This window comes from Nelumbo nucifera, chromosome 1 (genome assembly GCF_055504915.1).
Source record: "Nelumbo nucifera cultivar China Antique chromosome 1, China Antique-T2T, whole genome shotgun sequence".
NCBI classification, from domain to species: Eukaryota; Viridiplantae; Streptophyta; class Magnoliopsida; order Proteales; family Nelumbonaceae; genus Nelumbo; species Nelumbo nucifera.
The window spans coordinates 181,114,207-181,141,551 of record NC_142649.1 but is presented as its reverse complement, the minus strand read 5'-3'; the positions used below and the strand labels follow the sequence as shown (position 1 = coordinate 181,141,551).

General features: G+C 33.2%; 1 protein-coding gene and 1 long non-coding RNA gene across 2 annotated transcripts; both read left to right on the top strand.

Annotated features, from left to right (window-relative positions):
- The first annotated feature begins 348 nt into the window (after nt 1-348).
- On the top strand, nt 349-11,227 carry LOC104600266 (uncharacterized). The gene is made up of 4 exons (XR_735647.3): nt 349-850; nt 8,606-8,671; nt 9,507-9,564; nt 11,018-11,227. It is a non-coding gene; the product is annotated as an uncharacterized LOC104600266 (long non-coding RNA).
- A 13,697-nt stretch (nt 11,228-24,924) lies between these two features.
- On the top strand, nt 24,925-27,143 carry LOC104600267 (acyl-lipid (9-3)-desaturase-like). The gene has a single exon (XM_010263126.3). It carries the CDS (start codon nt 25,248-25,250, stop codon nt 26,586-26,588), a length of 1,341 nt encoding a protein of 446 aa, XP_010261428.1. The 5' UTR covers nt 24,925-25,247; the 3' UTR covers nt 26,589-27,143.
- The last annotated feature ends 202 nt before the right edge of the window (nt 27,144-27,345 follow it).

Here is a 27,345-nt window from a genome sequence, read left to right as displayed (position 1 = left end):
GTGATTTTCTATATTTTTTGTGTATTTCTTTGTTTTTTTAATTTATACTGTTTTCTTCATTTTATCTATTTTTTATAATTATTTTGCAATGACAATATATACAATGGGGAAAAATAGAAAGTTGAGGAAAAAGTTGGAAAGTAAAATCAGGGTGTATTGAAAGCAACCCTTTTCAATGATTTTTTTTCTTGTTTGGTTGGTCAATTATGCCAATTTATGAGAAATCAGTCAAAAATAGATTATTGAAATCAGCCCTTTTCAGGGATCACCTTTTCTAGTGATTTCTCGATTTTTAACTGATTCTTATTTTGGCATAAATGATGCCAACACTACAAAAAAAAAAAACACTTCTAGTGGTAGTTCAAGAAGTGGCTATCGACCGGCTGCCGCTAATAATACTAATATATAGTGGCAGTCGTTTAAAATCGCTGCTAAAAACATTGTTGATTGTGGCGCCAAATTTCCTTTTCTCCTCCCCCGAATAAATCCCTAAACATCGCTCTCACTCTCTCTCATTTTTTCCCGCTCTCTCTATCTTGCTCGCTCGCACACTCTCTCATTTTTCTCCCACTCTCTGTGTCTCACCCTCCCTCTCTCTCTCTCTCTCTCTCTCTCTCTCTCTCTCCCTCTCTCTCCCTCTTTCTCTCTCCTTTTTCACAACCAAAGAATGACCTCGGTCAAATTTTCTCACAACCAAAGGGCGACCTCGAGAGCAAAGGGTAACCTCAATCTCGGCTTTCTCAGCACCAAATAGACAACCAGATATCGAGATTAACATGCGACACTCTCTCTTTCCCTCTTTGTATTCATTGTGTAGATGCTTCTGGAACTTATTCAGTTGAATGTGAATGTTAGTGATTTCTTAACTTTTGTAGGTTTAGATCCTTTTGTTTGTTTATATTGATTCTTTCTAGTTAATAAGTTTGATTTTTTTTTTTATGATAATTAAGTCAGTAGTAGGTATAAAACATACATTAGAAGTAATCACATTTAATGATGTATCAAGTCTAGTGAATTTGAATCACAACCCTAACAATGATCTTCTTTCATAGTTTTGTTTTCTCCAAGTGTTAAATTTGAGGTGATCTCCATATTTTAATAATAGTTCATATAGAATTGGAGTTCTTTATTTCTTATTATTTCATGGCACAGAGAGTAACTACCATGTAAATGTCATCATTTTAAGGGACAATTGTAGTTTCTTGTATTATATACCCAAAACATTTTGGAGTTGGAACATACGTAAACTAGGTTTCTAGAAATGTCATAATTTTTGGGTTTGCTATGTTCTAGAAATGTCATCATTTTGAGTTTTATCCCCAGAATAGAATGCAAAGAAAGAAAATATCTCTTAAAGAACAACCATTTAATAATTTACACGTTGGAAGGGAGTATGGACTTGCTTCAGCTAAAGAGTATATAAAGCAGAAGATGTTTTACACTATACAAATTTGCATTTGTACTCTTCCTCAACTCAACCTAAACAATACAAGGAAAACAAATTAATCAGAATAGAAGGAAGAAATACAGTAAAATATATATCCCATGTTGAGTACAAAGAACAACCATGAGAACTTGAAGTAGTAGCTGTGTATAGGTTCTCATTTTAAAACTAGATTTCAATGTAAGAGTGATTGTGAGTAGACTTAAGTCTTTTTTAGATTATTTTGGAGTTTGTTTAGATTTAATAGGATTATTATTAGGTATTTAGAGTTGTATTGAAAATTAGATTCTATATTTGAGTGTCCTAACATGTTTGTCTTAGTTTTAAAGCAGTGTACTTTGTTCCCTAATTCAGAATTTCAGATCCATAATTCCCCTTGTTTAGCATCAAATACACTATAGTATGATTTTTTTTCCTTGTAATCTCACAAAGCAAGTGCTGAAAACTTGGCAAGCCAAACCCAAGTTGATCTATGGGATGTTCTAGTCACCCAACTACTCACACCAATGTTGGTGAGAAAGCTCATATAAGCAATAAAATCGGTTTGTTAATGAAGGAAGATGATTATGAATGGCTCCATATGGTGAAGCTTACCTTAGAGGAGTTTTCTCCAGATCAAATAAAGGATTAATTACTACAAAAGTTATTGAAGAGAAGTCGCATGCATGGCTTCTTTACAAGGTAATTGAAGATGAAAAAGGCCCTAGTGTGTTAGATAAGGAAGGGCACAGTGTGCTGCATTTTAGCGGCTGCTCCAATAGTAGCTGTAGGTGTTAGTATCAATTTCCGTGATGTGAGTGGTTGGACAACACTTCACTAGGCATCATTTTATGGCAAGTAAGGACCTTTAAATGCATTTTGTTGTCTTTATATAAAATATGGTTGTCTTTTTGTAGCCATTATGTTGTTGCTTTATCTCCAAATAGCTAACTTAAGAGTTGAGATAGGAAGAAACTCCATGTGCATGTAGAAGCAATCTTTTGAAAATTGTATTAAGTGTTGAACCAGAAAGGGACCTGATTGTATTTTCTTGATTTAACTCTATGTTTCAACCATAAAACTATAAATGAGCTTATTTTATTCTTCAGTTATTTTTTGTCATTAATAGCCCAATTGATGGATTGTCTAGCTCATATTAACATTATGGTTATGAAGAAGAGTTAACAACATTAACTTTTAATCAAATTGAATTTCCTTCTTTTGTATGACCTTTTTCAGCATTAATTCTAATATGCATGCAAATTTCCCAAGGATCCTACTTTGTCATATTTGTGGACTATTGTTGTTTTTGTTAAAGGAAAAAATAGAACAAAATAAATATACCTAATTAACTTGTTTTGTGCTTAATGGGGTAGTACTGGTTAATAAAATCTTGAAATGCATCATATGACATCCATGGGTTTGTTGGTGAAAGCTTATTGTTTGGATATATTGGATCGATTGTCTAAAATTAAACATTACATGGGTCTAAACCATGGGTTGGTCATTGTTTGAACTATGGGTCTGGCCCACAGTTCTGAACCATGGGTCTGACTCATGGTCTGGACCGTGTTCTGAGCCACCCACTGGTTTGAACCATATTCTAGACAATGGTTCTTCCCCTCCCTCTCTCACATTTAGGTGTTAGGTTCCCTGAAAACAAGATCCAAATCTTCGATGGTTGTGGCATTGAGAGTGAATGGCAAAACAAGATTCATGTAGAATTTATCAAAAAAAAAAGAAGAAGCAAGATTCATGTAGTTGGCTCCATGCAGTCCATAAAAATGTTTAACTGAGTTGAATTGAGATTCAGATCCAAATCTTATTGCTCAAGAAGAAGTTTTAACATTTCTTGAGTTTTCAATACTTAGAAAACTTGATATCAAGCAATTCTTGCATACTTGTGCAAGAATTCAACATCCAAATCTTATTGCATTACTATCATTCAAACATACTATTGTCAGTAGGAATTCAACATAGACACTTGCATATACCTGCATGAGGATCCATTGGATATATACAACTGATGAATAAAGTACACGATTGACTTGCAAATGAAACTCTTTATGAACATGAATGGGATTTCAACTAAGAAATATGCTAGACAATGGGTTCCTTGATTACCTTGATCAAGCTAGTTTTCTTGTCCAGCTCATATTTCATCTTACTCCCTTTTCTTATTTCAACCATCTACAAGAATTGGAAGTTTCTTTAGTAAAATCCAATAAGCAGAATGAGTCTCATCCGCCATAAAACTCAAAACTTTTGACCCCCCGGTAAAATTAAAACCTTTTATGTCAACACATACAAGAAGATTGCATTCTTTAACCTTTTTATGATGGAAGAAAACCTTTATTACAAGAATTGCAATACATGGATATTAATCACATATCATCATGAAACCCAGGTTTCAGAGATCAATCAATCAAGTATAGTATCCTTGCACAGTTAAAAATTGTTGGAGCTCTAGGTCCTGAATCCAAAGATACAATACAATAAGTTGTGATGTCATTATATTGGCACAGATAATTGAAAGATTAAGCACTAAGAATTTCATGTTTCATTTTGAATACCATGCTCTAAATAGAATTTAACAAATAAAGACTGATTGAATAATTATCAAGTAATGTCATGTAGCATTGAAATCACGTACCTATCTCAAGATCATGCCAGGGGTGTGCAGTAACTACCCTCCTAGACAAGGATTAGGGTATCCTTTCATTGAGAGGAGGATGCAGCTATTGGGTTGATCCAGTTGCCTTGTTTGGAGTCTCAATAGGTGAAGTCATAACTGCAAGTTTGCAACTCTCAATAGGTCAATTGTTTTAAATGTTTGTTTAAGTTCATTTTCCATAACATTTTCTAAAGGAGAAAAAAAATATTTGTAGAAATTGGTTTGCAAGCTATTTCATCAAATGGATACACAAATGAAGACAAAATTACTAATAAGGCTCTCATAAAACAAGTAATACAAATCCAAGAATGTAATCATTGAAATCATAAATGAACAAGAAACATGAAAGAGAAGTCTCCAACGATTGTTAACCCATTGTATTTGTTAGGTAAGTACAGATAATTCTAAATGATGGCCAAGCCTCTTGAAGATCCATGACTTTTATATACTGATGTAAACATTATAGATAAGAAGATAATAAACAAGTTTGCTACATTATGAATGAAGTATATATGAAACACTTATTAACTATGACAAGGAGGCAACTCATTTTAATTTATCTTATTTTGTTGAAAACATAAATAATTCCTTTGAGTGGAGGGGTTGCCAAGGAATAGCTTAGAGGAGTTTTCCTCCTACACTACATGGTGAGTAATAGCTTCAAGCTCATCTAATTACATAACTGAGTAGAATTCCTTTATTCAATATCATGTAGTAAGAATTCCTTTCATCTTCTCTATGTTCATAATGATAGCTAGTCTGGAACAATATAATTTTTACCCATTTGTTCCGAAAGATCCAATCACTTCTCGAACGACCTAGTAAACAACCTATTGTTAGGTTAAGGTAAACATTTTTCCCATATGGGTGTTTCTATCTGTTTAAAGTCTTTGCAATTAACTTTTTTCCCAGTTTCTCCTATCTGTGATCAATCCTTTGATTGCTAGAAGCTAGTATCTCATGGTAAAAGATTTACTCCTATTAATATTATTCCTTTCATTTGGAATCTAATCTAGGCAAAAGCAAGTATATAATCTATAGTGTGATAATATGGTTCCTTTTGGGTGGACAATAGGTTTTCCAACAATACAACAATATTTTACTAAATTATGAGTTGCTTAGCTCAGAGGAGAATGTTCAAATTCCTTGACTAGGTAGAGCATGAGTTGGCAAGCACCAGTAGTAAAAGAGATGATCTGAGTTCTACATCCAACCAAAAGGGTAACATCATCCCAAGCATTAGCTAACAAATGAGCTAATTTTAGGTTAAAAAGTCGTCATCTAAAATGGATGGAGATTTATTCTGCGAACGCAAGGTTGTTCAGCTTCTGTGATTGCTAATAGTTCAGTTAGTACGTATATTTTGTGAACAAAGATTCCTTTACAGATTTTTATTAACCTAATAGCATTTGAACATTGAACCGACTTATAGACATGACATGAGAGGCGTGTTTCTTCATAAAGATAAAAAGAAACCAAGCTTAACCCATAGATGATTGAAACGTGGGCTATCTGTCGTAGAATGGAAACAAAACATGTGAGAAAAGCTTCAAAGAAAAGAGTTGAAGTCGAATTTTAGGAAGAATAATTCTTTACTAAACAATTAAGAGAAAATTCATAACAAGAGAACTGCCTTAGCCTTCCCCTAACTACTCTTTATATAGGCTTACGCCCTTATGGCTCCTATTCCTAATCTGAAAACATTCCCTAATAGAATCCTACTAAAACTTCTTTAAAAAGAAAGTCCTAATCTAAGAAAACACTTCAAAATAAAATCCTTCAAAAGGAGAGTCCTAATTGAATATAAATTCAAAATAATGTTATCTTGGTAAAAACTAACTAAGATGGGAACTCTGTAATGGTGCCAACTTGGTAAAAACGTACTAAGATAGAATTTCTGTGATGATGCTATCTTGGTAAATATTTACTAAGCTGGGCCGATGGCGTCATTTATGCTTCTTATGTGTCTTGGAATGGTCCCAACTTGCATAAAACTTATCGGCCTTATCCTGTATTGCATCACTATCATCTTTTGATTTGAGGTTTTATTCGTACTAAATCCGAATTTCTGATTGGGTTTGGATCAAGAATCCTGTCAACTTGACTTGAGCTGAGTCTAAAGTGACTTCCAATCAATCCATGGGGCCTGCTACCAACTAGAGCCAGGATCTTGAGGAGACATAAGAAGGCCCAACAGTCTCTTGGATACCAGTTAATGACTACCCATATCAAAATTTTAGGCTAATAGAACAAATTTTCATTAAGTTTTGAGCTGCATTAGGATGTGGATTTACGATTGATTCTAACAAAGATAAGAGAGCATATAAAATCTACTCTTACAGTAGCTAAACAAGACTTTATTGATTGTCCTTAAGCCCCGCTCATTCGTAGGTAAATATGCATGGGGGAAAGTTGGTCAGTGGGTAACTTTTTCCCATTGACCAACTTTCCTATGTTCTTTTTGCATTAAGCAATGAGCCCCATAGTAAAATTATCCTTACTTTCATGGGTAAAACTTACCCATCTCCCAGGTGGGTAAGTAACTTTCTAGTTTGGAGAAATTTTTACAAAACACGATGGGCCCATTTTACCCATTTTAATAGTTACTTTTGTGGATAAAAATGTCATTTTGTTATTTATCTAGGAATCCTAAAAATCAAAAGAACATGGGTAAGTGCACTTACCCAAGTAAATGTTTCCTGGGTAAGTGCAATAAGTGCATTGTTACAAACGAACAAGGCCTTAGTACTAGAAAAATTAAACCCCAAACTAAATCTTATTTGATATCTCCATCTTAGCAAAGGAATATCATTATTTTTGGCCAATTTGTTGAAAGGACATTCCAAGAACAAATTGCATAATCTGATATCAACATCATCAACCCATCAAACCACCCTGCAAGAGAACATGCATGTACAAGGCATAAGGAAATTACATGGCATCATTACTCTAGAACCACAATATTTACTGAAGTCTATTGTCTAGAGGATCTAGCTCTAGGCTAGAAAATTAAGGGCTATTTGGACAAGTCCAAATTGCTGCATTCTTATATCCTTCAATCCTCTGGACCATAAACTAGATTAGTCAGATTAGCCTTGTCTAAGATGGTATGTGAAGATGAAGCCTTGAGTGGGGTAGGGTTACTTTCAGTTGTCATCCAAGGGGCTGAGGATGTTTGAGGGAAAGTATCACAACCACCCTTACACTCTTATCCTTTTTAGAGGGGAGCAGAAGGAAATTTGGATTATAATTTTTCCTTTATTCTGAACTAAATTATGTTAGAAATGAAATACAAGGTTTCATAATGCATAAATGAAATACAAGTAGTGGTGCAACTTCAGTCAGGTTAGATACAATAAGACAGTGAATTGGGCCAGTCCAATCCAGCCCAAGTTGAGCAAGCTGGACAGTCCAATAATACAGTGAATTGGACATTTAGACCAGTCCAATCCAGTCCAGTTCTAATGGCTTGATGGTAGAGAGTTCTAACATGTCTAGCTAGATAGTGGGATAGTGGGACAGTCCAATAAGTATTGTTCTTGTTCTATATAGTTGATTTCAAAGAAAACAAGTTTGAGAAGTTGAAATCCAGTTTTGGATGGACACAGATAAGATAGTCTTAATCCAGCACATATCTGGAATTAACATGCAAAAGGGTCCCTCAAGAATCTATGTTAAGTCAGAACTCAGAACCTTTTTCCCCTATATTGGAATATATTAGTATCAAACATTCTTATAACTAATATGATATTTTAAATAAGTGGTATAGAGGAATGGTTAGAATCAGAAGAGAAGAAAAATAGAAAAAATATTTTAAATAAGTAGCACTTAATATGATATTTGATCTATATATTTGCCTCTTCTACAATATTACAAACTGGGTGATTTGCCAAATGAGATCCAAGTGTAGATGAAGTGTCAAGACATAAGAACACTTATAACATTTGTAGCAATCAAGATATTGGGATCTACAATAAAAGATTTTTCATAGTCATTGTATGTCTACAATATATATTTCTTGCCAGAAAGATCTTTGGCTTTTATCACTTAGCCATTTACAGGGCAATCCAAGCTTTTCTAGTTCTATCAGCACCAATATTGGAAATGGCTCTTTTCAACCTTTCCAAAATTAGAAGAATCTAGGAACCTTGGAAATTAGAATAACAATGCTATAGCTGATGTTGTAAGCCTACAAAGAGACAACCTATGAATTGGCTAATTCAAAGATCATAACAATTAAAGACTATTATGCTCTGTTTGGTTTGATAGAAATTAAGAGAAACAGAAAGTTCAGGAATTTCACAAAATTCCTTTAAATTTCCTTAGCTTTCTGTTTCTTTCTTATCTTCTATCCCAATTTGGGGCTAAGTGCAAACAAATGTATAATATTCTGTGAGTTTTTTTGAAGCTTGAACTTTCAACCAAAATTTCTTGTAGGGGAAAGAAAGGGCATGCTGTTTTGAAACAGAGTGCAATAAGAGGCTAATTGTTCATCCTCATTTGTGCAGACGGACAAGGCATTAATGCTTGATGAAATCATTGAGTATGTCAAATTTCTCCAACTTCAAGTCAAGGTATGGAACTTCAAGTTTAATCCATGTTTGAAACCTTAATCCTTATGGGTTTTAGCACCTTTTCTTGGGGAGGGGGGATGTATGGATCATCATCAAAAGTCACCTTTCTTCCCTATTTCTCTTATACTTCAATCCAATTTTCCCTCTTCCCAACTGGGAAAGAATCAAAGAGATGATAGTTCTGTGGTTGATGATGATGGGAGTGGTGACAGTGATGACATCTGCCATAGTCAGGCTAAATACATCCATTTTGAGTTTAAAACTTTTCACTTCTTATTAAATCAAAGTTATATTTTTTGTTGATCTTGCTCAGGTTTATCAAAGCTTAGCCAAGGTTTGTGAAAGCTTCAATAAACCTCCTCTCAGATAAAATATCATTGCAGTCCCTTGATATTTTGATGCTTTGAGTCACTAGTCTGCTCTGTCTTAGTACTTAAAATATGTCACTTGAGGTGTTGAATCAACATGTTATATTTAAACGGTATTTTTCAGGCAAGCTTGTCTTTAGAGTGGACATTCTTTTACATTAGATTTTCTGGTGAATTAAAAGTAATGAATTTCTAAGATAGGGCAGGTAACAGATGTTAGCTTGAAAATGTCAGGAGAAATTGTTATGTTTAAGAAACGTAGGGGAGGTTTATCAAATTTTCACAATTAGTGGAGGTTTCTTGACACCTACCAAGGGAACTGTGTCCCCCAAATATTGCCTAGAAACATTGGACATGGTAGTTAGAATCTGAGCTAAATTGTTCAAGTCTGAGTAAAACCTGCATATTTTAGACGACTGTTTTATTCCAATCAGTTTGGATGCTTAGTTATTCGATATGAGTTGCAGGTTTTAAGCATGAGTAGATTGGGTGCAGCAGGTGCAGTTGTTCCCCTCATCACAAAAGGTTAGGCTGGGGTATTACTTTGAACTCCATTTTGGAATTCTTACTAGAATAAATCTTAACTTATACTTATTTTTTCTTATTTTAGTAATTGTGTATATGGTTTTACAAACCTAAACTAAACCTTTCTTTTTAAGAACTTTCTGCCTATAAGAACTAATGTTTCAAGATCACATTTCTAGTAATATGTTGATTGTATGGATGGTTGACATATCAAGGTTCCTAGGGTCTGTATTTACTATTGATTTATTAGCAAAGGTTGCACAATTTCTTAAGGAATCATACCATCAATTTAAAATAGTGCAAAAGCCCACTTTTCCCTTGTTGTCACTCTTCTTGCTTATTCTACTTTCTTAGATATGGCTAGTAATGTTAACAGAAATACCAGTAAGGCTAGAGTTTTCTGACCTTGTGTTCTACTTGTCTTAGAAGTTACAAACCTAGCGGAACATCAGGTTGATTTGTCAAGGTCTGTCATGCCACGGTCAAAACTGAGCCTGACAATGTATGCTACATATATTATAATATGATTCATTTTCCCATAAGGTTGAGTTAGGTTGGGTTCAACAAGTTGGATTGGGTCTAGCTATGGCTTGGACTAGGATCAGCTAAGGTTGGGACTTGGGACTAGGTTCAGTAAATTTAATTAGATTGGGTCGGGTTCAACTAGGTTTAGCTATGGTTGGGTTAAGTTGGACTGGGTTCAGGCAAGTTTAAATAGGTTGGATTGGGTTCAGCTAGGTTAGGTTGGGATCAGCTATGGTTGGGTTAAGTTGGACTAGGTTCAGCTATGTTGGTTGAGCTTGGGTCTAATTAGGAAAGGTTGGGTTAAAATGGGTTTTATATAGTTAAGATACAAAAAGGAAATGAAATATAGTTATGATATCTCTCTTTATTGAAATTGCTTGGTAACTCTAGCTGGCACCAAATGATTTGAAGTTAGTAGGACTGCAAAGGAATCTGATTTGAATCTGATATACCTAGATGCAAATTTCATCTATTTATATTTGGAGTTGAATTAGATATTTTTTTATACTGTTTAGATCACACTTAGGTTGGATCCAGATTGTGTACATCATTAATACATGGGAACTTAAAAATTTATAAATTGGAGGACATTTGGCATCTAACTTGAAGTTGACATCTAACTTGGGCTATATTAGGAAGTATTGATTTTATTAGCAATTTTTGTTGGCAACAATATTCCACTCTTTTCTGTTAAATTTTCTTATGCTTGAAGTTGACAAGTTTTAATATAATAATGTAAAACATTTAACTCTTCTAAACCATTTAAAGTTTATCTATTGCTTTCTCTTTGTTAGAAAGGGCTTTTTTCTATCATTTCATTATTTTCTTTCTATACTTCATGCATCTAGGAAATATAATCTAGTCATAAAGAAGGTACTTGCTATCATTCAAAATGGATTAAAATACCTGTTCTATTCTGTTCTTGTAGGTCAGCAGATCCTACAAGTTTGGGCACAGTTAGAGTTGACATCTCAGATCTAGGCCAGCAGTGGTTTAGGGGGCGGACTCATGACCGCCGCCTTAGACCAAAGCTGGCGGTCTTTAGACCTACCGCTGACCGATTTTCTTGTAGTGATGCAAGGCTGTAAAGACTGCTCGACAGGCTTTGCCCTGACCGAAGCCGAACTCTATCGTGATTGATAAAAATTCTAATGAAAGTTTTTTTAACAATTTAAAACAACAATTAAGTAGGGAAGAGGAAAAGAAGCAATATATAGAGGAGAGATGGTAGGGATGTGGAGCGTTATAATTTACAGGGAGAGATTCAAGCGTAAAAATTGGGAAGTGGCCAACACATTTACATGTATTCTCCAAAACTTTGAAAAAAAAAAGCCAAAAAAGGGCATCCTTTATTATATTCCTTTGTTAGAGAAGTAGGGATTGAGGATTTGGAACGTAAAGAGATTTTAGGGGGTGGGAAAGTGCGAATTCTGATTGGTTCAATGAATCCCATTACGTGGCTTTAAAAAAAATAAAAAATTCTGAAAATTTTGAGAAAATTACAATAGAGATTTTGGAGCAAGTTTTGGAAGAGGGCAAGGGTGACACGTGGAATGAGTCGCTTTATATATACAGAATAGATGAGAATTAATTTAAAAAATTGAATTATAGGGATTTAGGGATATTTTATAAACGGAATTATAGTAACCTATAGGTTATAGGAATTTGAGAGAAATTTGAAGATATTTTAGAAATTAACATTAAACCTAGGAAAATTTTAATAATTTACAACCAAGTTCGAGTTCAAAGAACTATTTACAAACCCTGTTCACATTTATGACTATGAAAAATCCACCCCATTTGGAGAAATGCCTTGATTTTACAGAAAATTGTCATCCGTACATGAAACTATAAATAAAATAGAAACATTGTATATGACACTTTAGGCTTTCTTACATATCCCCCTCCTTTTTGCTTTTCGATCCCCTCAAAATACTAATGACCCGGTAGCTGATATGGTCACTCGGCATGAGGTAGTGGGTTCCCACGAGCACCCTGCCATCGTTGTCTCTTACCTTTAATGCCCTCTGATGTGCATTCTGTTAATAAAAAAAATCCTTTTAATTTTTGTTTGAATTTTAATGAAAATGGAATTATCAAAAAAGAAAAAAAAGGCTGTCCAATTGCTATGACTGTGTGTCCACAGGATTCTTCCCACGTAATATGTTAACCCATACATGGGAACGGGATCTGCGCGCCTCACTTATAAATATTGAAGATGTTCCTAATGTACGATAGAATGTATGTGTGAGGTCGTTATGAGGCGCCCTGTGTGAGGATCAGGTCCGGTCTCCCATACATGATATTATGTACCTCATGCATGATGCAATAATTACAATACTGAAGACAACAAAACTCTCAAACTGTCAAACATGAAAACTCAATGTTTCGAGGGCCAGTTCCGGAATTTAATTTACACCCATCCCAATAAATAGGGTGAGCAAGAAAAGCCAAATCAAACCAGCCATATCTGACTGAAAATTTCAGTTAACTAAACTAGTAGATTCGATATGTTTTTTATTATATCAAAACCCAAAAAACCAACGAATCAAGCCAGCAATTAATCAGTCAGCTTCGGGTCAATTTTGGTTATTATCGATTCAGTTTGGAATTTAATTAAACCGTGAACACTTCTATTATACAGTAGTCTATCCTAAAAAAAACAAAAAAAAAGTAAAAAATAAAGAGACAATCTATGAAAGGATAATCAATTAAAACACTTCATGAATTTTAATGAAAACCCCATTAGTTATATTTTCAATGATATCTATTTGATTATAAGTTTTTTCAGCATTATAGTCAAACTCAAAAAGAAAACGTAGGGCCAAAACAGGCCAAAATCTATGGCCCAGTGTAGGTCCCATTGTCACCTTCAGGAAAGAGAATGAAATTAAAATCGCTGACGATAGGCATGTGCAGCCCAGCCTGGCATATCAATTCCCAGCCCTACAACAACAGCCCCATCCACATCCCAAAGGGCAGCAGCGCGCAAGGCGCATGCTGACATCTGTCCGGGCTTTGGCTTGTTATTCAAAAGAGAATAAATGATCATCACATACTTGTATATTTAAAACGGAGAAGTATGGATACATTCGATGCAGAATTCTGAATTCCAGCTTTAAATATACGCGGTTGCTCAGTTCGTAAGCTAGCTGGGTAATCCCAGCAGATACTTGGAATCGACTCTCGCTATTATTATCACTTACCTTTGTGACTTATAATGTGTTTGCATTAAATATATTAAAAAATTCATTTAAAACCGTATCCCACCAAATTTGGAGGACTTGTAGTTGGTACTGAATGAACTGCTGTTTGGTCGTCTCCACGTGATAGTTTGTTTGGAGTTCAGATCACCTGTCCATAGAACAAGTCCTAACACCATACCGACTTAATCAGATGCCGTACATTTTTTTGGGAGTGACAATTTCTCATTCAACCCGCTGAATCCATCTAATCTATTCAACCGGTCTATTGGGTTGATCATCTATTAGACCAAATTAAATGGGTTGGGTCGGGTTGAATTGTGGATAATCATTGGGTTTAACTACTAAACATATATGAATTCTTTATTTTTTTTAATTTTCTTTATTTGAGTTAAATAATTTATAATTAATACATTAATTTTTTATTAATTATTCATTAAAATTAGTTTTGCCTCTTCATCCAAATTAACAAGTCCGGATCAATTTAACCCGGTCTGAATATGAACAGAGCCAATCACCTCAGTTCGAGTCATTTGGGTCGATCAGTCAGTTTGGAACCAACCTGATCTAGATAGGGCGATCTGAACCGACCCAAATCTGAAGTGGCTGCAAATGAATCAGCGCAACCCAAACCCGGGACAATTAACCCGGTCTGAATATGAACAGAGCCAATCACCTCAGTTCGAGTCATTTGGGTCGATCAGTCAGTTTGGAACCAACCTGATCTAGATAGGGCGATCTGAACCGACCCAAATCTGAAGTGGCTGCAAATGAACCAGCGCAACCCAAACCCGGGACAATTAACCCGGTCTGAATATGAACAGAGCCAATCACCTCAGTTCGAGTCATTTGGGTCGATCAGTCAGTTTGGAACCAACCTGATCTAGATAGGGCGATCTGAACCGACCCAAATCTGAAGTGGCTGCAAATGAACCAGCGCAACCCAAACCCGGGACAATCCGACCCGAAACATGAACTGCATGCTTTAGCCCGATTTTCGATGAACTGACCCAACCTGATCAGTTTCCCTTGACCCACTTTGGACAAGTCGGTTCGGTCCCAAACTCGTGCATAATCTAATATGGCTAGTCCAAATCAATTCGCCATTGATTGAACCGGACTGGATTGATCTAAATCCAAACGGTTCAACCACTCTTGATATGATTAGCTCGAAGACAATCCAATTAGAAAGTTCAAATCGGTCTAACTAATTTGAACGTAAGTGGTTCAATCAAAACCAAACATACTTAAATGGCTTCACCACTTGTGTAAATATAATATGGCATGTAACTTGAACCTTCCCCACTTGGGTAAATAACAACTATTATTATCACTAAGCTATGATCAGCTTATTTGTCAAATGAGAGTTAATTTTTAATTTTAACTACGTAAATATAAAATTAATAGATTTGGACGGATTAGATTGGGTCAAGACGAATTGGGTTGATCCCAACCATTTAATTTTATATAACTAGGTCATTAATGAATTGACAGATGTGCGATATGAGAGCTATTATTTACAGGTGATCCGGACTCATTTGTTTGTCATTGCTGTTGTGTCCTCTTCAGCTGCAGCAGGAGAGTAATCACTTTGTTATGTTTGGCTGTTTCTGCTTAAAATGCTTCCATGTCTTCCATGTCTCCATTACCTCGCCTTCTGACTTTGATGTTTCCTCTGGCAGCAGTCCATTTGAATAAACAGTCCAATGACTGGCTTTTGTGGCATCTTACCTGACAGTGTAGGGAAATACTCTAGTGCGTCACATATTAACAAAGATGAATGCACATAAAGGTTTTTTTTTGGTTCTAGGCTTCTAAAACCGTTAGATCTGCACCTATATATTAATCTATGAGTCAAAAATATTTATTTTTAAATTTGACAATTGGATGAGAGATCAATGTTATAAGGTGTGTCACATTGAATATAAACATTGGTTGTGTTTGGTTTGAAGAAAAATATGGGAAAAAGAAAAGAAAAGGAAAGGAGGCTGGTACCAACTTTTATAGGTTTCCCTACCTTTTCTTTCAAACCAAACCAAGTACAACTATTTAAGCCTTTCAATTAGCAATGTCAATACTAAGCACATTATTACTCAAAACATTTGCTCAGCATAAATGCCAACCAAACAAATTTCATGTCAAAACATCTGTGCCATTGCCCTCAAGCCTAAGGCTGATATTTTGGTATATATACCCTTAATGATATATACTGCATCAAGAAATAATACGGTTTTTTACTATAATATAAATGGCTTAAGTCTCACTATTTTTATTGAATCCCATTAATAAATTAAATTAAAATAATATATACCATTAATACAAATGTGCTAAATATGTATTTAATATTATATTGTGTCATGAATTCAATGAAACGGAAATAACTTTTATGAGAATTGAACTTAAACATACAAGATTTAAACTAACTTTATTAATAGATATAATGAAATTTATATATAAACATATAAATTTAAAATAATTTGACCCCATAGAGATGGATCCATATTTGATCTAGTTAATAATAGATCAAATTTGAATCACCCTCAGCTGATTTCATAAAGTTGGGGTTTTTTTGGCTAGTAAACAAATTTCAGTAGATCAAACCATTACATATATACATACATATACAAATTTATCAATGAATAAGTGCTCCACTGTAATTTAACTATGACAATTACATTTTCACTAATTTCCAAAGAAAATGTAAGGAAGTTGTACCAAAATAGGTATTATTATATTAAAAGATACCCTTAGGGGCAGCCTTACCATGCATGATGTTATTCCCTTTTAAGGGTTAAAGTACTTATAATAATTGCTTTCAAGGTAAAACATGGAAGAAAAGAAACCACCTTTAGTACATTAGAATATAGATAACTTTGTCCTTATGTCAAATAGAAGTCACTTTTGTAGGCTTACTTAATAAATAAAAGCCTTAAATGAAACCAAATTAATTTATTGAATATAGGAAATGCAAAGCTGTTTGCTTGCAAAAGAAACCAAACGGTGGTTTATGTTAGATCTTGTTTTATCAAACAAAGCAATTTACATTTTGGTTTGATGGAAAATAAGAGACAAACAGAAAATTCCTTCAGAACTTTTCCCTCGATTTTCCATTTGTTCTTTAGGCTGCGTTTGATTGCAGTGCAATTTTATTTGTATTGGCACAAATGCATGGGAGTGCAAATGAAAAAAAAATGTACATTCTCGTTTAATTTTGTTTTGGATTTTACTCTATTCTGTTTCAGATATTGATTTACATCTTTTGTACTGTAATCAAACAAAATAAGCTAAAATTTAAAATAAAAATAGATTAGAATTTACACTCAAATCATTTGCACTATTATACTTCTGCATCAGTACAAATTTATTTGCATTGCAACCAAGCACAGTCTTAGGCTCAGTTTGGAAGCCTGGAAGGAGTACAAATGCAAATATGTAGAGTGCAAAACCTTATATTTTGTATGTATTTGCTACATATTTGCACTTGTACTTTTTCCAAACTAAGCCTTATTTTTTATTTAATGACCTTAATCCTTATGTATTCAAAACCATGGAAAGCAATTTGATTAGGGCTGAAGTCTAATAAAAGGATGACCTATTGTTTTGTCTTTTATGTTCAGTTTAGGAAGAGTAAAAATATAAATATGTAGTGCAAAATAAGGTTTAGAAATATAGTATACAATAAAAAATAACAAAATATTTAGGTCCCGTTTGGTTTGCAGTCGAAATCAAAATTAGAATCGGAATGATCTATTCCCATAGTCTATTTGGTTCAGACAGGAACCGGAATGGGAATAGAAACAAGGTGGAATGAGATTTCATTCTCAAGGAATGGGGAAGGAATGACCATTTCCTCAAATGGGGGAATGTCATTCCATCATGAATAAGAATGGGATTCCGATTCCAGACCCCTATTCCCATAAACCAAATGGGCCCAAGTCAAGGAGCTCATGACCTTCTTGATCTAACCCACAGACAAAGAGTCATTTAAGTTGTGTTTGGTATTATTGCTACTTATACCTAAGAGGTTAAATTGATATTTGCATCATTGTAAGATATGCTTGTTTCCAGAATAAACAACGTCAAATAACATTGTATGTCAATTTCTATTGATCAACCCAAAACGTTTCAGACAGAAACAGCGATGGTACCAAAAACAACCATAATACATGTTTGTATTGTCACTCTTTCCAAACTGAGCTTGAGAACGGAAACAGCTCAATATGTCAGGGCTTATGATGCTGACTAATAATATTATACACATGGATGCTAGGTCTGCCATGTCATCCATCCACGTGGCATAAAATCCCATCATGACATACGAATATACCCAAAACGTTAATGCGGTTGTCAACGAAGAAAATTAATAGATGTCCAACCTGGCATGACAATGCTAACATTTTTATATTGCTCACCAACAAAGCTGAAAGCCAAAAACTACCATTCGTATCATTTCAAATATCCCTCGCAGTCTAGCACCTTATAACTAGCATTCACGGTCATTGTGGGCTTTTATGTGCCGGACAACACGTTGAATTAACCATTGAAGGCCTTTCCCTCTACTAGACTCTCTCCAAAGTCAAATTTGAACCCGTTAGATGATCTTGATTCTAATGTTGTATTTCAATTTATCTATCTATCTATCTATCTATATATATATATATTAAAATAAAGGGGTCAAACAATTTTTTCATTTTTCTCATTTTTTATTTTTTTTATTCCATGTCATTTTTGAAACAACCAATGAGATGCATTTTTCAAGAACAGAAATAATCTCTTCTCCTAAAATTTCTCCTAAACTACCTCTCTCATTTTCTCCAAAATTATCTTTAATTCCTATTTATCTCCAAAATTATCTCTAATTTAGTAGAGAGTTTCTCTCCTAAATTATCTCTAATTTTTATTTATCCTCTCCCCTACTTTTTATCTATATCTATCTAAAGAAAGTTTGGATTAAAAAAAGTTAAGAATTATTTAAATATTCTAACAAAATTATATAATAACTTAAAATATTTATTAAAAATACAAAAAATAATTTTATATTTTTACAAAATATATCACGAAATTATGTACTAACAATTTAAATCGTGTCTTTCCGGATTATCAATTTAAATGTTTTCAAATATTTAATAATATGTAATATATTTAAAAAAATAAAAAAAAATTAAATATTTTATAGATTATTTAAATATTTATCATAACTAGATTTTAAATAGTTAAAATAATGGAATTATGTAATAAATTAAAAAAAAAACCAAAGTAGAAAAATAATTATAACATAATATTCAAATTAATAATAACTTAATATATTACAAAACTAATAATGAAATTATGTAATAACAGTATAAATTATGATTTTACGGATAATTAAATTCAATAAATAATTAATATTTTAAAATTTAAATATTTTACATATTATTTAAGTATTTAATTAACTAAATATTTTAAATAAAAAAATATTTAACATAACTAGATTTTAAATAGTTAAAATGAAGAAATTATGTAATAAATTTAAAAAATCTGAAAAGTAGAAAACTAATTATAACATAATATTGTAAATAACTAATTTCACTTATATCAAGTAATAATTCAAGAAAATAACTTTCAAAAAATTAATATTTATTAATAATAATTTTAAACTCTTAATCTATATTTATTATATAATTATATATATTAAAATTAATATTTATTGTATTTCAGTAATTATTTATTGTTTTTGTGATAGATGTACTTTGAATGATTATGTATAAATTTCTTTTTTTTTGTTATTTAACAGAAAATTTCAATAATTATTGGAGATTAAACTACTATAATTGAAATTTTTAAATTTAATTTATTGTACTTATTGTATTTTTGTTATAGCTTATTGATTAATTAATATTTATTAGAGAATAAACTATTATTTAAGATTATACTATTTATTGACTAAGTTAATATATTTTTAATACTTATTGTATTTTTGTAATTTTTATATATATTGTATTTTTCATTACCAATATATTTTCAATAGTTATGTATTTTCACTATAAATTTTTAATAATTATTGGAGATTAAACTATTGTTATTTATTGGAGATAAGACTATTAATTTAGCTAAAATTATGAGTGTAAATGAGTTGGTCCGGTCTGGTCATAGGCTATTTGGCCAATCAAATTGACCTGGTCAAGTTGGGGAGTTGGTCAGCTGAAACTGACTGACCTTTTGTGAAAACCGATCCACTCAAGTTATATTGGTTTAGGTCGGTTTTCATAAAAGGTCAGTTGGTTCAAAAGATTTAAACTTAAAAATTAAATTAAATTTTAAAAATTATAGTGCAATTATTAAAAAATAAGTTTAAAAATTAGATTTATGAAATAACACATTTTAGACTAAGAAATATGGGAAATTTCTCACTGTTTCATATTAAAAATTATATTTAAAATATAAAATATTAATATAAAATTAATAATGAAATTATGTAATAATAGTATAAATTATGATTTGATGGATAATTAAATCCAATAAATAAATAATATTTTAAATTTTAAATATTTTACATATTACTTAAGTATTTAAATAACAAAATATTTAACATAACTAGATTTTAAATAGTTAAATTAGAGAAATTATGTAATAAATATAAAAAAATTCTGAAAAGTAGAAAAATAATTATAACATAATATTGAAATAAATAATAATTTAATATTTTTACATAATATTGTAAATAACTAAGTTCACTTATATCAAGTAATAATTCGAGAAAATAACTTTCAAAAAAATTAATAATAATTTTAAGCTCTTAATCTATATTTATTATGTAATTATATATACTAAAATTAATATTTATTGTATTTCAGTAATTATTTATTGTTTTTTGTGATAGATGTATTTTCAATGATTATGTATAAATTTATTTTGTTTTGTTATTTAACAGAAAACTTTCAATAATTGTTGGAGATTAAACTACTATTATTGAATTTTTTAAATTTAATTTATTGTACTTATTGTATTTTTGTTATAACTTATTGATTAATTTATATTTATTAGAGATTAAACTATTATTTGAGATTATACTATTTATTGACTAAGTTAATATATTTTTAGTACTTATTGTATTTTTTTCATTACCAATATATTTTCAATAATTGTATATTTTCGCTATAAATTTTCAATAATTATTAGAGATTAAACTATTGTTATTTATTAATTTAGCTAAAATTATAAGTGTTCATGAGTTGGTTCGGCCAGTCGTAGGCTATTTGGCTAACCAAATTGACCTAGTTAGGTTGGGGAGTTGGTGAGCTGAAACCGACTGATTTTTTGTGAAAATCGATCCACTCAAGTTGTTTCGGTTTGGGTTAGTTTTCACAAAAGGCCAATTGGTTCAAAAGATTTAAATTGAAATATTAAATTAAATTTTAAAAATTACAATGCAATTATTAAAAAATAAATTTAAAAATTAGAATTATGAAATAAAACATTTTAGACTAAGAAATATGGGAAATTTCTCACTTTTTTATATTAAAAATTATATTTAAAATATAAAATATTAATATATATCCATGGTTTGGTTGTTCGATTTTGGTCGGTTTACAAATGGCCAAAGTGAAACTGATCCAACTTGGTCGAATTGGGAAATTTTTGAACCAAAACCAACCTAAAATACTAGAAAACCGACCAACTCAGGTCGAGTTGATCGGGTTGGTCGGTTTCATAAGTTTGATGATTAAACCTAACTGAAATTAATTATTGTTATTTTTGTATATAAAAATTTTATTAAAAGTAGTATATAAAATATGAATAATTATTAATTATTTAAAAAAGTAGAAAATATAAAACAATTGTATACTCTTATGTGTTTCTATTTGGGTCATTTACTAGAACACACCTTATAGTTTTATATATTTACTTAAACCAGCTTATAGTTTTCATTTTACTAAAACATCACATATATTTTACAGCTTATAGTTTTCATTATGGATTGTTTGTTTTTCCATTAGACCCATGATTTTTTATTCCAAAAATACCCTTACCACTTTTTTATATAGAAAACAAAATTGGCCAAATATAGCCAATAGAGTGGTTGCCTGTATCTTATTAAGGGCAAGAATTGTATTTTTATTTCTATTTTTTTTATTAAATTTATTTAAATGAACATTAGTGTCAACACTGTCATTTTCCACTATCATCTAATAAAAGATTGATTAAATCCGTTGTAAATTATAAGTGGTGTTTTAGTAAAATGCTAACTATAGGGTAGATTTTAATAAATCCATGAAACTATAAGGGTATTTTAGTAAATAACCATTTCTATTATTTTTCTTTCGTTTAATAAATCTTGTGCATCGCACGGCCCCCCGCTAGTCTCCATATTAAAACGGTAAAACCTAAACAGCAGCCCTCATCTCCCGTCATTGTTATATCGAGGATAGGGCTGCAATTTGGGTTGGGTTAACCCAAATACAACCTAAACCCAACTTGAAAAAGTATGTTAGGTTTAAATTCGGGTTACGGTTAGGGTTAAAAAATATGAATCAGATTTAAATTTGGATTTGGTTAGAATTGAGGCCTTGATTATTCTGAACCTGATTTAACTTCATATTACATGTATAAATATTATATAAATATGTATTTATGTAAGTAATTATGCAGTTATGCATATGTTTATCCATGCATGTATGTATATGCAACTATGCATTCATAAACTGAAGAGTTGGTGGATATATGCAACTTGACTCTTTGTTGTTGAAAAATGTCAAAAAAAAAACCCTAAGGCTGTGTTTGGTTGCAATGCAAATAAGTTTGCACTGTTGCAAAACCATGACAGTACAAATGATCTAAGTGTAAATTATGACCTGTTTTTTTTTTTCCAAATTTTAACTTATTTTGTTTGATTGCGGTACAATGAAGTAAATTAAGTCATGAAGCAGAATAGAGTAAAATCCAAAACAAAATTAAATAAGAATTTGCATTTTTTACATTTGCGCTTCCATGCATTTGTACTAGTACAAATAAAATTGCACTGCAAAGCTTAATTTGGAAATAGTACAAATATGTAAAGTGCAAAACCTTATATTTTGTATGTATTTACACTGTCTTTGTTTGTATTTATACTCTTTCCAAGCTGAGCCAATTGGGAAAAGTACAAATACAGGTTTAGAAATATAAAAATAAGACTTTTGCACTCCTTCCAAACTGAGCCTAAAAAAATTACAAGGCCAATTTTCTTATGTGGGGAGAAATTTTTTTATTAAATCTACAATTACTTCCATTCCATCATACTTTATGGCTACCCTAGCCTCAAAGTATTCGTAACAAGATAAATGCCGTAGTGCAAATTAAAGGTTTATTTGCGGAGTAGGAGTAGATTTATGAAGAGTAAATAACTAAAGATTGTGGTGGGTTGAGCATACAAGTTGTTATATCAAGAATTAAATCTTGCTAAGGCTAAGGAAACTGTCATGGAGATTCTTGACGGAACGAGAGGTAGGCTTTGGGTAGGTCCTTTGTCGAAGAGATCGATACTTGGCCAATACTACTAGAGAGGAGCGGTACTGATTCTTTTATTTGGCAATTAGCAATTAATGCCATATTCATAATAGAAATGTATGATTGCAATTCACGACGGATGAATCTCTCTTATCAGTCACCGCCCTCTGTAGGGAGCGACAAAATTGCAGAACTTATCGATTTTGACATAGGTTTGTGGAAAAGTGGTGATGTAATCACCATGCACGGATGTTTGATCCCATTACTACAGCTTAACAAATAATGGAGATTAGAACTACCTGTCAACTCTTGTGCCATTTTGGAGTTCTGACCGACTGGTATGGACTTTGACCCGACATGGTTGCTCCGAACTAAATATATGGTTACAGCTTCAAGTCAACAATTTGTGTGTACAGTACATTTTACCTGTTAAAGCATTTCTTTTGACAAGTTTATAATAAATAAGGTTCAAAATATCGATATATCGGTAGGGATGTATCAGTCTGTATCGAGGCTCATTTTTCTTTTCTTTTTTAATTTGGTTTGGAGGAATCAGCCTAAGTTTTATCTACTTTTTAAACTATGATTTAACCCAAAATACTTATTATAGGGGCGTACTAATACGATGATACGTATCGGCCGATATGATCCAATATGTATTGAAACTCTGAACTTTCATAGTAAAATTGGCAGCATGTATGCTTTGTGCAATGCAGCTAAAGAAGATGTATTGATTTACATTGCCCAGCGCAAATGAGTCATGCCTTTTCTCTTCGACTGCAAGAGAAATATAGGCTCAAGCTTGGGAATAGTGCAAATACACGTGACACACTACGTACGATGCAAATTTCACTCTTCCGAAGCTAATTAAGCCATAGGGATTGGAATTCGGCTTATCGGCTAGCCTATATTGGTGGAGCAAACATGATGATGATAGTCTCCTCCTGGAATTGCTGGAAAGCTAGGTGTAAGGGCTTTTGTGATTGCTGCGGCCCAAGCTCAGATTGATGAGTTGGTGTTCTACCATACCACAACATAACGCATCAATGTAGGCCGTTGGCTTCCTCTGAGTCTTTGACTCTTCTTACATGGATATTAATATATTATCATGCGAGCGGGATCCCGAGCCGAGGTTTTTGAGCAGGAGTTGTTAGATCGGATGGCCAGGGATTTTGAACCTTTCTCACGTTATTATTGAAGGAGACACGTAGAAAATTGCAAGGAGCTTTTATTTGGTTTCCACCGTTCATTAGTCTCCTATATCCCATGGACATGCAAGCAATTCTACAACTTTTAATGAAGGATGATCGATCGATCTGAATTTGAGCCATTTAATTATGGTTGGATGGAATATAAATTCTCCCTAATCCAAATTCTTCATTTAGATTCACACTAGTCGGGACACGTACAATTCCTGAGATGCATTTTCAAATTTCAATTAGGAGAATTCAGTAAATCGAATTCAAACATTATTTTTTGGGTTATGTCTAACCGGTCTAATTTCAATCCAAGTTGCACCCTGGTGTGAGTGGCCAAATTTTGTATTGACTTATATTTTTTTTATGGGATTTAAATGATACTTAAATTAGTAAAAAGTAACTTTAAAAATAATACATTTTTGCTAATGTTTATTAATTAATTCACATTTATTTATTTTTGGAATAACTTTTTATTGATTCATATTAAAACTAGATTTTTTATGGGAAAGTAGATAAAAGAATAGATGGAAATTGGAAATAATTTAAAAATTCCTATATGAGGTTAGGAATTGAGAGAGCTAGAAACCATATAAGGAAAAAAATAGAGGCAATAAAATATAACACTCATTTTGGAAAGAAAGAAAGAAAAGGCCACGTCATGGTTAAAAATCCCTAAGATTTATGCCATATATTTTTAGATGAAATTAGTTAATTTTAAAAATCACATAGTTGGTTTGAATATTGTTTTTCTAAAACTTATTTTCAATATATTTGATCCGTGTGTTTGAAGGAATTATGCCAATATAAAGGAATCAAATTTGGATCTACCCAATATTCCCATTCGAGTCCGATCCGTTTGTGGGCCATGTCTAAGCTGTACACACACTCCTTACAACCCAACACAGCCACACTCGTACCTCATTACACTGCTTAGTTTTTTAGCCTATAGCTTGCCCTGCTGTTAGGCCAGATATTTTTCCTCTATATCGTTAGAGTTGTTGTAACTTCGAAAAAAAATATATTTTCTGTGGGATGTGGCGCTTCTTCAATTTGCTTCGCTGTAGAGCCCAACCTTCACCCCTATGATTCCATTAAAGTCGCTAAACTCCAGATAAAACGAGAAGGGAAACAGAGAGAAAATCAATCACAAAAAAGTTCTGCAGCATTTCGTTTCGTGCCCCTTGCATCTCTTCCTTTCTGTTCTCTCAAAACACAGAAAGGAAGAGATAAACAAGTGCCAGGAAACCTTTATTCTGATTTTCTTACTTCTAGTTTCTCTTGGTTTGCTTCAATGGCGGAAGAGAAGAGGAACATTTCAAGCGATGAACTTAAAAAGCATAACAAAGCGGAAGATCTGTGGATCTCTATCCAGGGAAAGGTCTACGACGTCACGGATTGGATTAAAGATCACCCGGGCGGTGAAACCTCACTCCTGAATCTCGCCGGCCAGGACGTCACAGATACTTTTGTTGCTTTCCATCCGGGCACTGCATGGAAATATCTCGACCGGTTCTTCGTCGGGTACTTGAAAGACTACCAAGTTTCCGAGGTGTCGAAGGATTACAGGAGGCTTGTTTCCGAGTTCTCTAAATTAGGTTTGTTTGAGAAGAAAGGGCACGGGATCTTCATTTCCCTTTGTTTTATGGCAATTCTATTTGCTATTTCCGTCTGCGGCGTCCTGTTCTCTAAGAACGTCTGGGTTCATCTAGCCTCCGGTGGGCTGATGGGTTTTCTTTGGATTCAGAGCGGGTGGGTTGGGCACGATGCTGGACATTATCAGATCATGACTAGCCCTGGGTTCAACCGGTTCGCGCAGGTCCTTGCAGGCAATTGCCTTACAGGGATCAGCATTGGGTGGTGGAAGTGGATTCACAATGCTCATCACATTGCCTGTAACAGTCTCGATTTCGATCCAGACCTCCAACACATCCCCCTCTTCGCGGTATCTTCAAAATTCTTCAATTCACTCACATCTTACTTTTACGAGAGGAAGATGACTTTCGATTCTATTGCTAGATTTCTAGTGAGTTACCAGCATTGGACTTTCTACCCTGTTATGTGCTTTGCCCGAATTAATCTCTTTGCGCAGTCGTTCTTGTTGTTGGTCTCGAAGAGAAGGGTCCCCAATAGAGGTCAGGAGCTTGTGGGTGTCCTTGTCTTCTGGGTTTGGTTTCCCTTGCTTGTTTCCTGCCTGCCCAATTGGGCTGAGAGAGTGATGTTCGTGGTTGCGAGTTTTTCTGTTACTGGAATTCAACATGTTCAGTTCTGCTTGAATCATTTCTCATCAAGTGTGTATCTTGGACCACCTCGCGCAAATGACTGGTTTGAGAAGCAAACGAAGGGCACACTTGACATTGCTTGTCCATCTTGGATGGATTGGTTTCATGGTGGATTGCAATTTCAGGTTGAGCATCATTTGTTCCCTCGATTACCACGGTGCCATCTCAGGAAGATCTCCCCATTTGTGAGGGATCTCTGCAAGAAGCATAACTTGCCTTATACAAGTGTTTCATTCTTTGAGGCTAATAAGATGACAATCGGGACACTGAGGACAGCAGCATTGCAAGCTCGAGATCTCACCAATCCGATTCCAAAGAATTTGGTCTGGGAAGCAGTTAACACTCACGGTTGATGTTTGATGAGGCGTACTGACACTCTACTGTTGCAATTATTTGGATCCACCAGGAATTAAGTCGGTACACCTTTCTTCCTCTTGATGGTTGTCTCAGGGAGATCGTCAGCTGGTTTCTGTGGAGGGAGGACTTTCACCATTGATGGCAGACGTCAATTCTCCATTCTCTCTTCTCCTTATTCATAGTATCCGCTTATCCGTTCTTGCCTTTTTCTGATTGAGGTTACATATTTTCCATAGATTCATTTGCAGGATGAGGTATATTATTTATTTTCTGCCTTGTTTGGATTAGTAATGCAAAAAAAAAAAATGTTTATTTATCCAGTCGCCCCAAATCGGCTAGATAGTTAGCATGCTTCTCTGGGTTGTCGAATCTCCTCATAGTTGTCTTAGTTGGGTTAGGAGTTGCTTATTATCTAGGTCAGTTGATGTAACATTTGCAAGCTTTGGTTTTTGTCAATACCAAGGTTAGTTTGAACTTTGAAGATGGGACTTTGTCAAATTAGTAGGTACTCCATGGTAATTTTCTTTATTACATATTATATTTTGCATGTACATTTTTTGTGCACTTTCATCTTTTGTTGATTTGGTTTTTGAGTAACTTTACCCCTTGCAGCACAAAAATTGGAGAATGAACTTACCCTAAATTGCTTAAACTTGAATTTGTGCACTTTCATCTTTTATTTCTCGGTGATGACAGAATTCTGGATTTTTTTAGGTCCCTAGATCAGCAAGCATTCTAGTTTATTTTCTTGCT

What these genes read in the sequence shown, in the direction of transcription:
- LOC104600267 (XM_010263126.3), top strand. Translation starts at nt 25,248, where the DNA reads ATGGCGGAAGAGAAGAGGAACATTTCAAGCGATGAACTTAAAAAGCAT.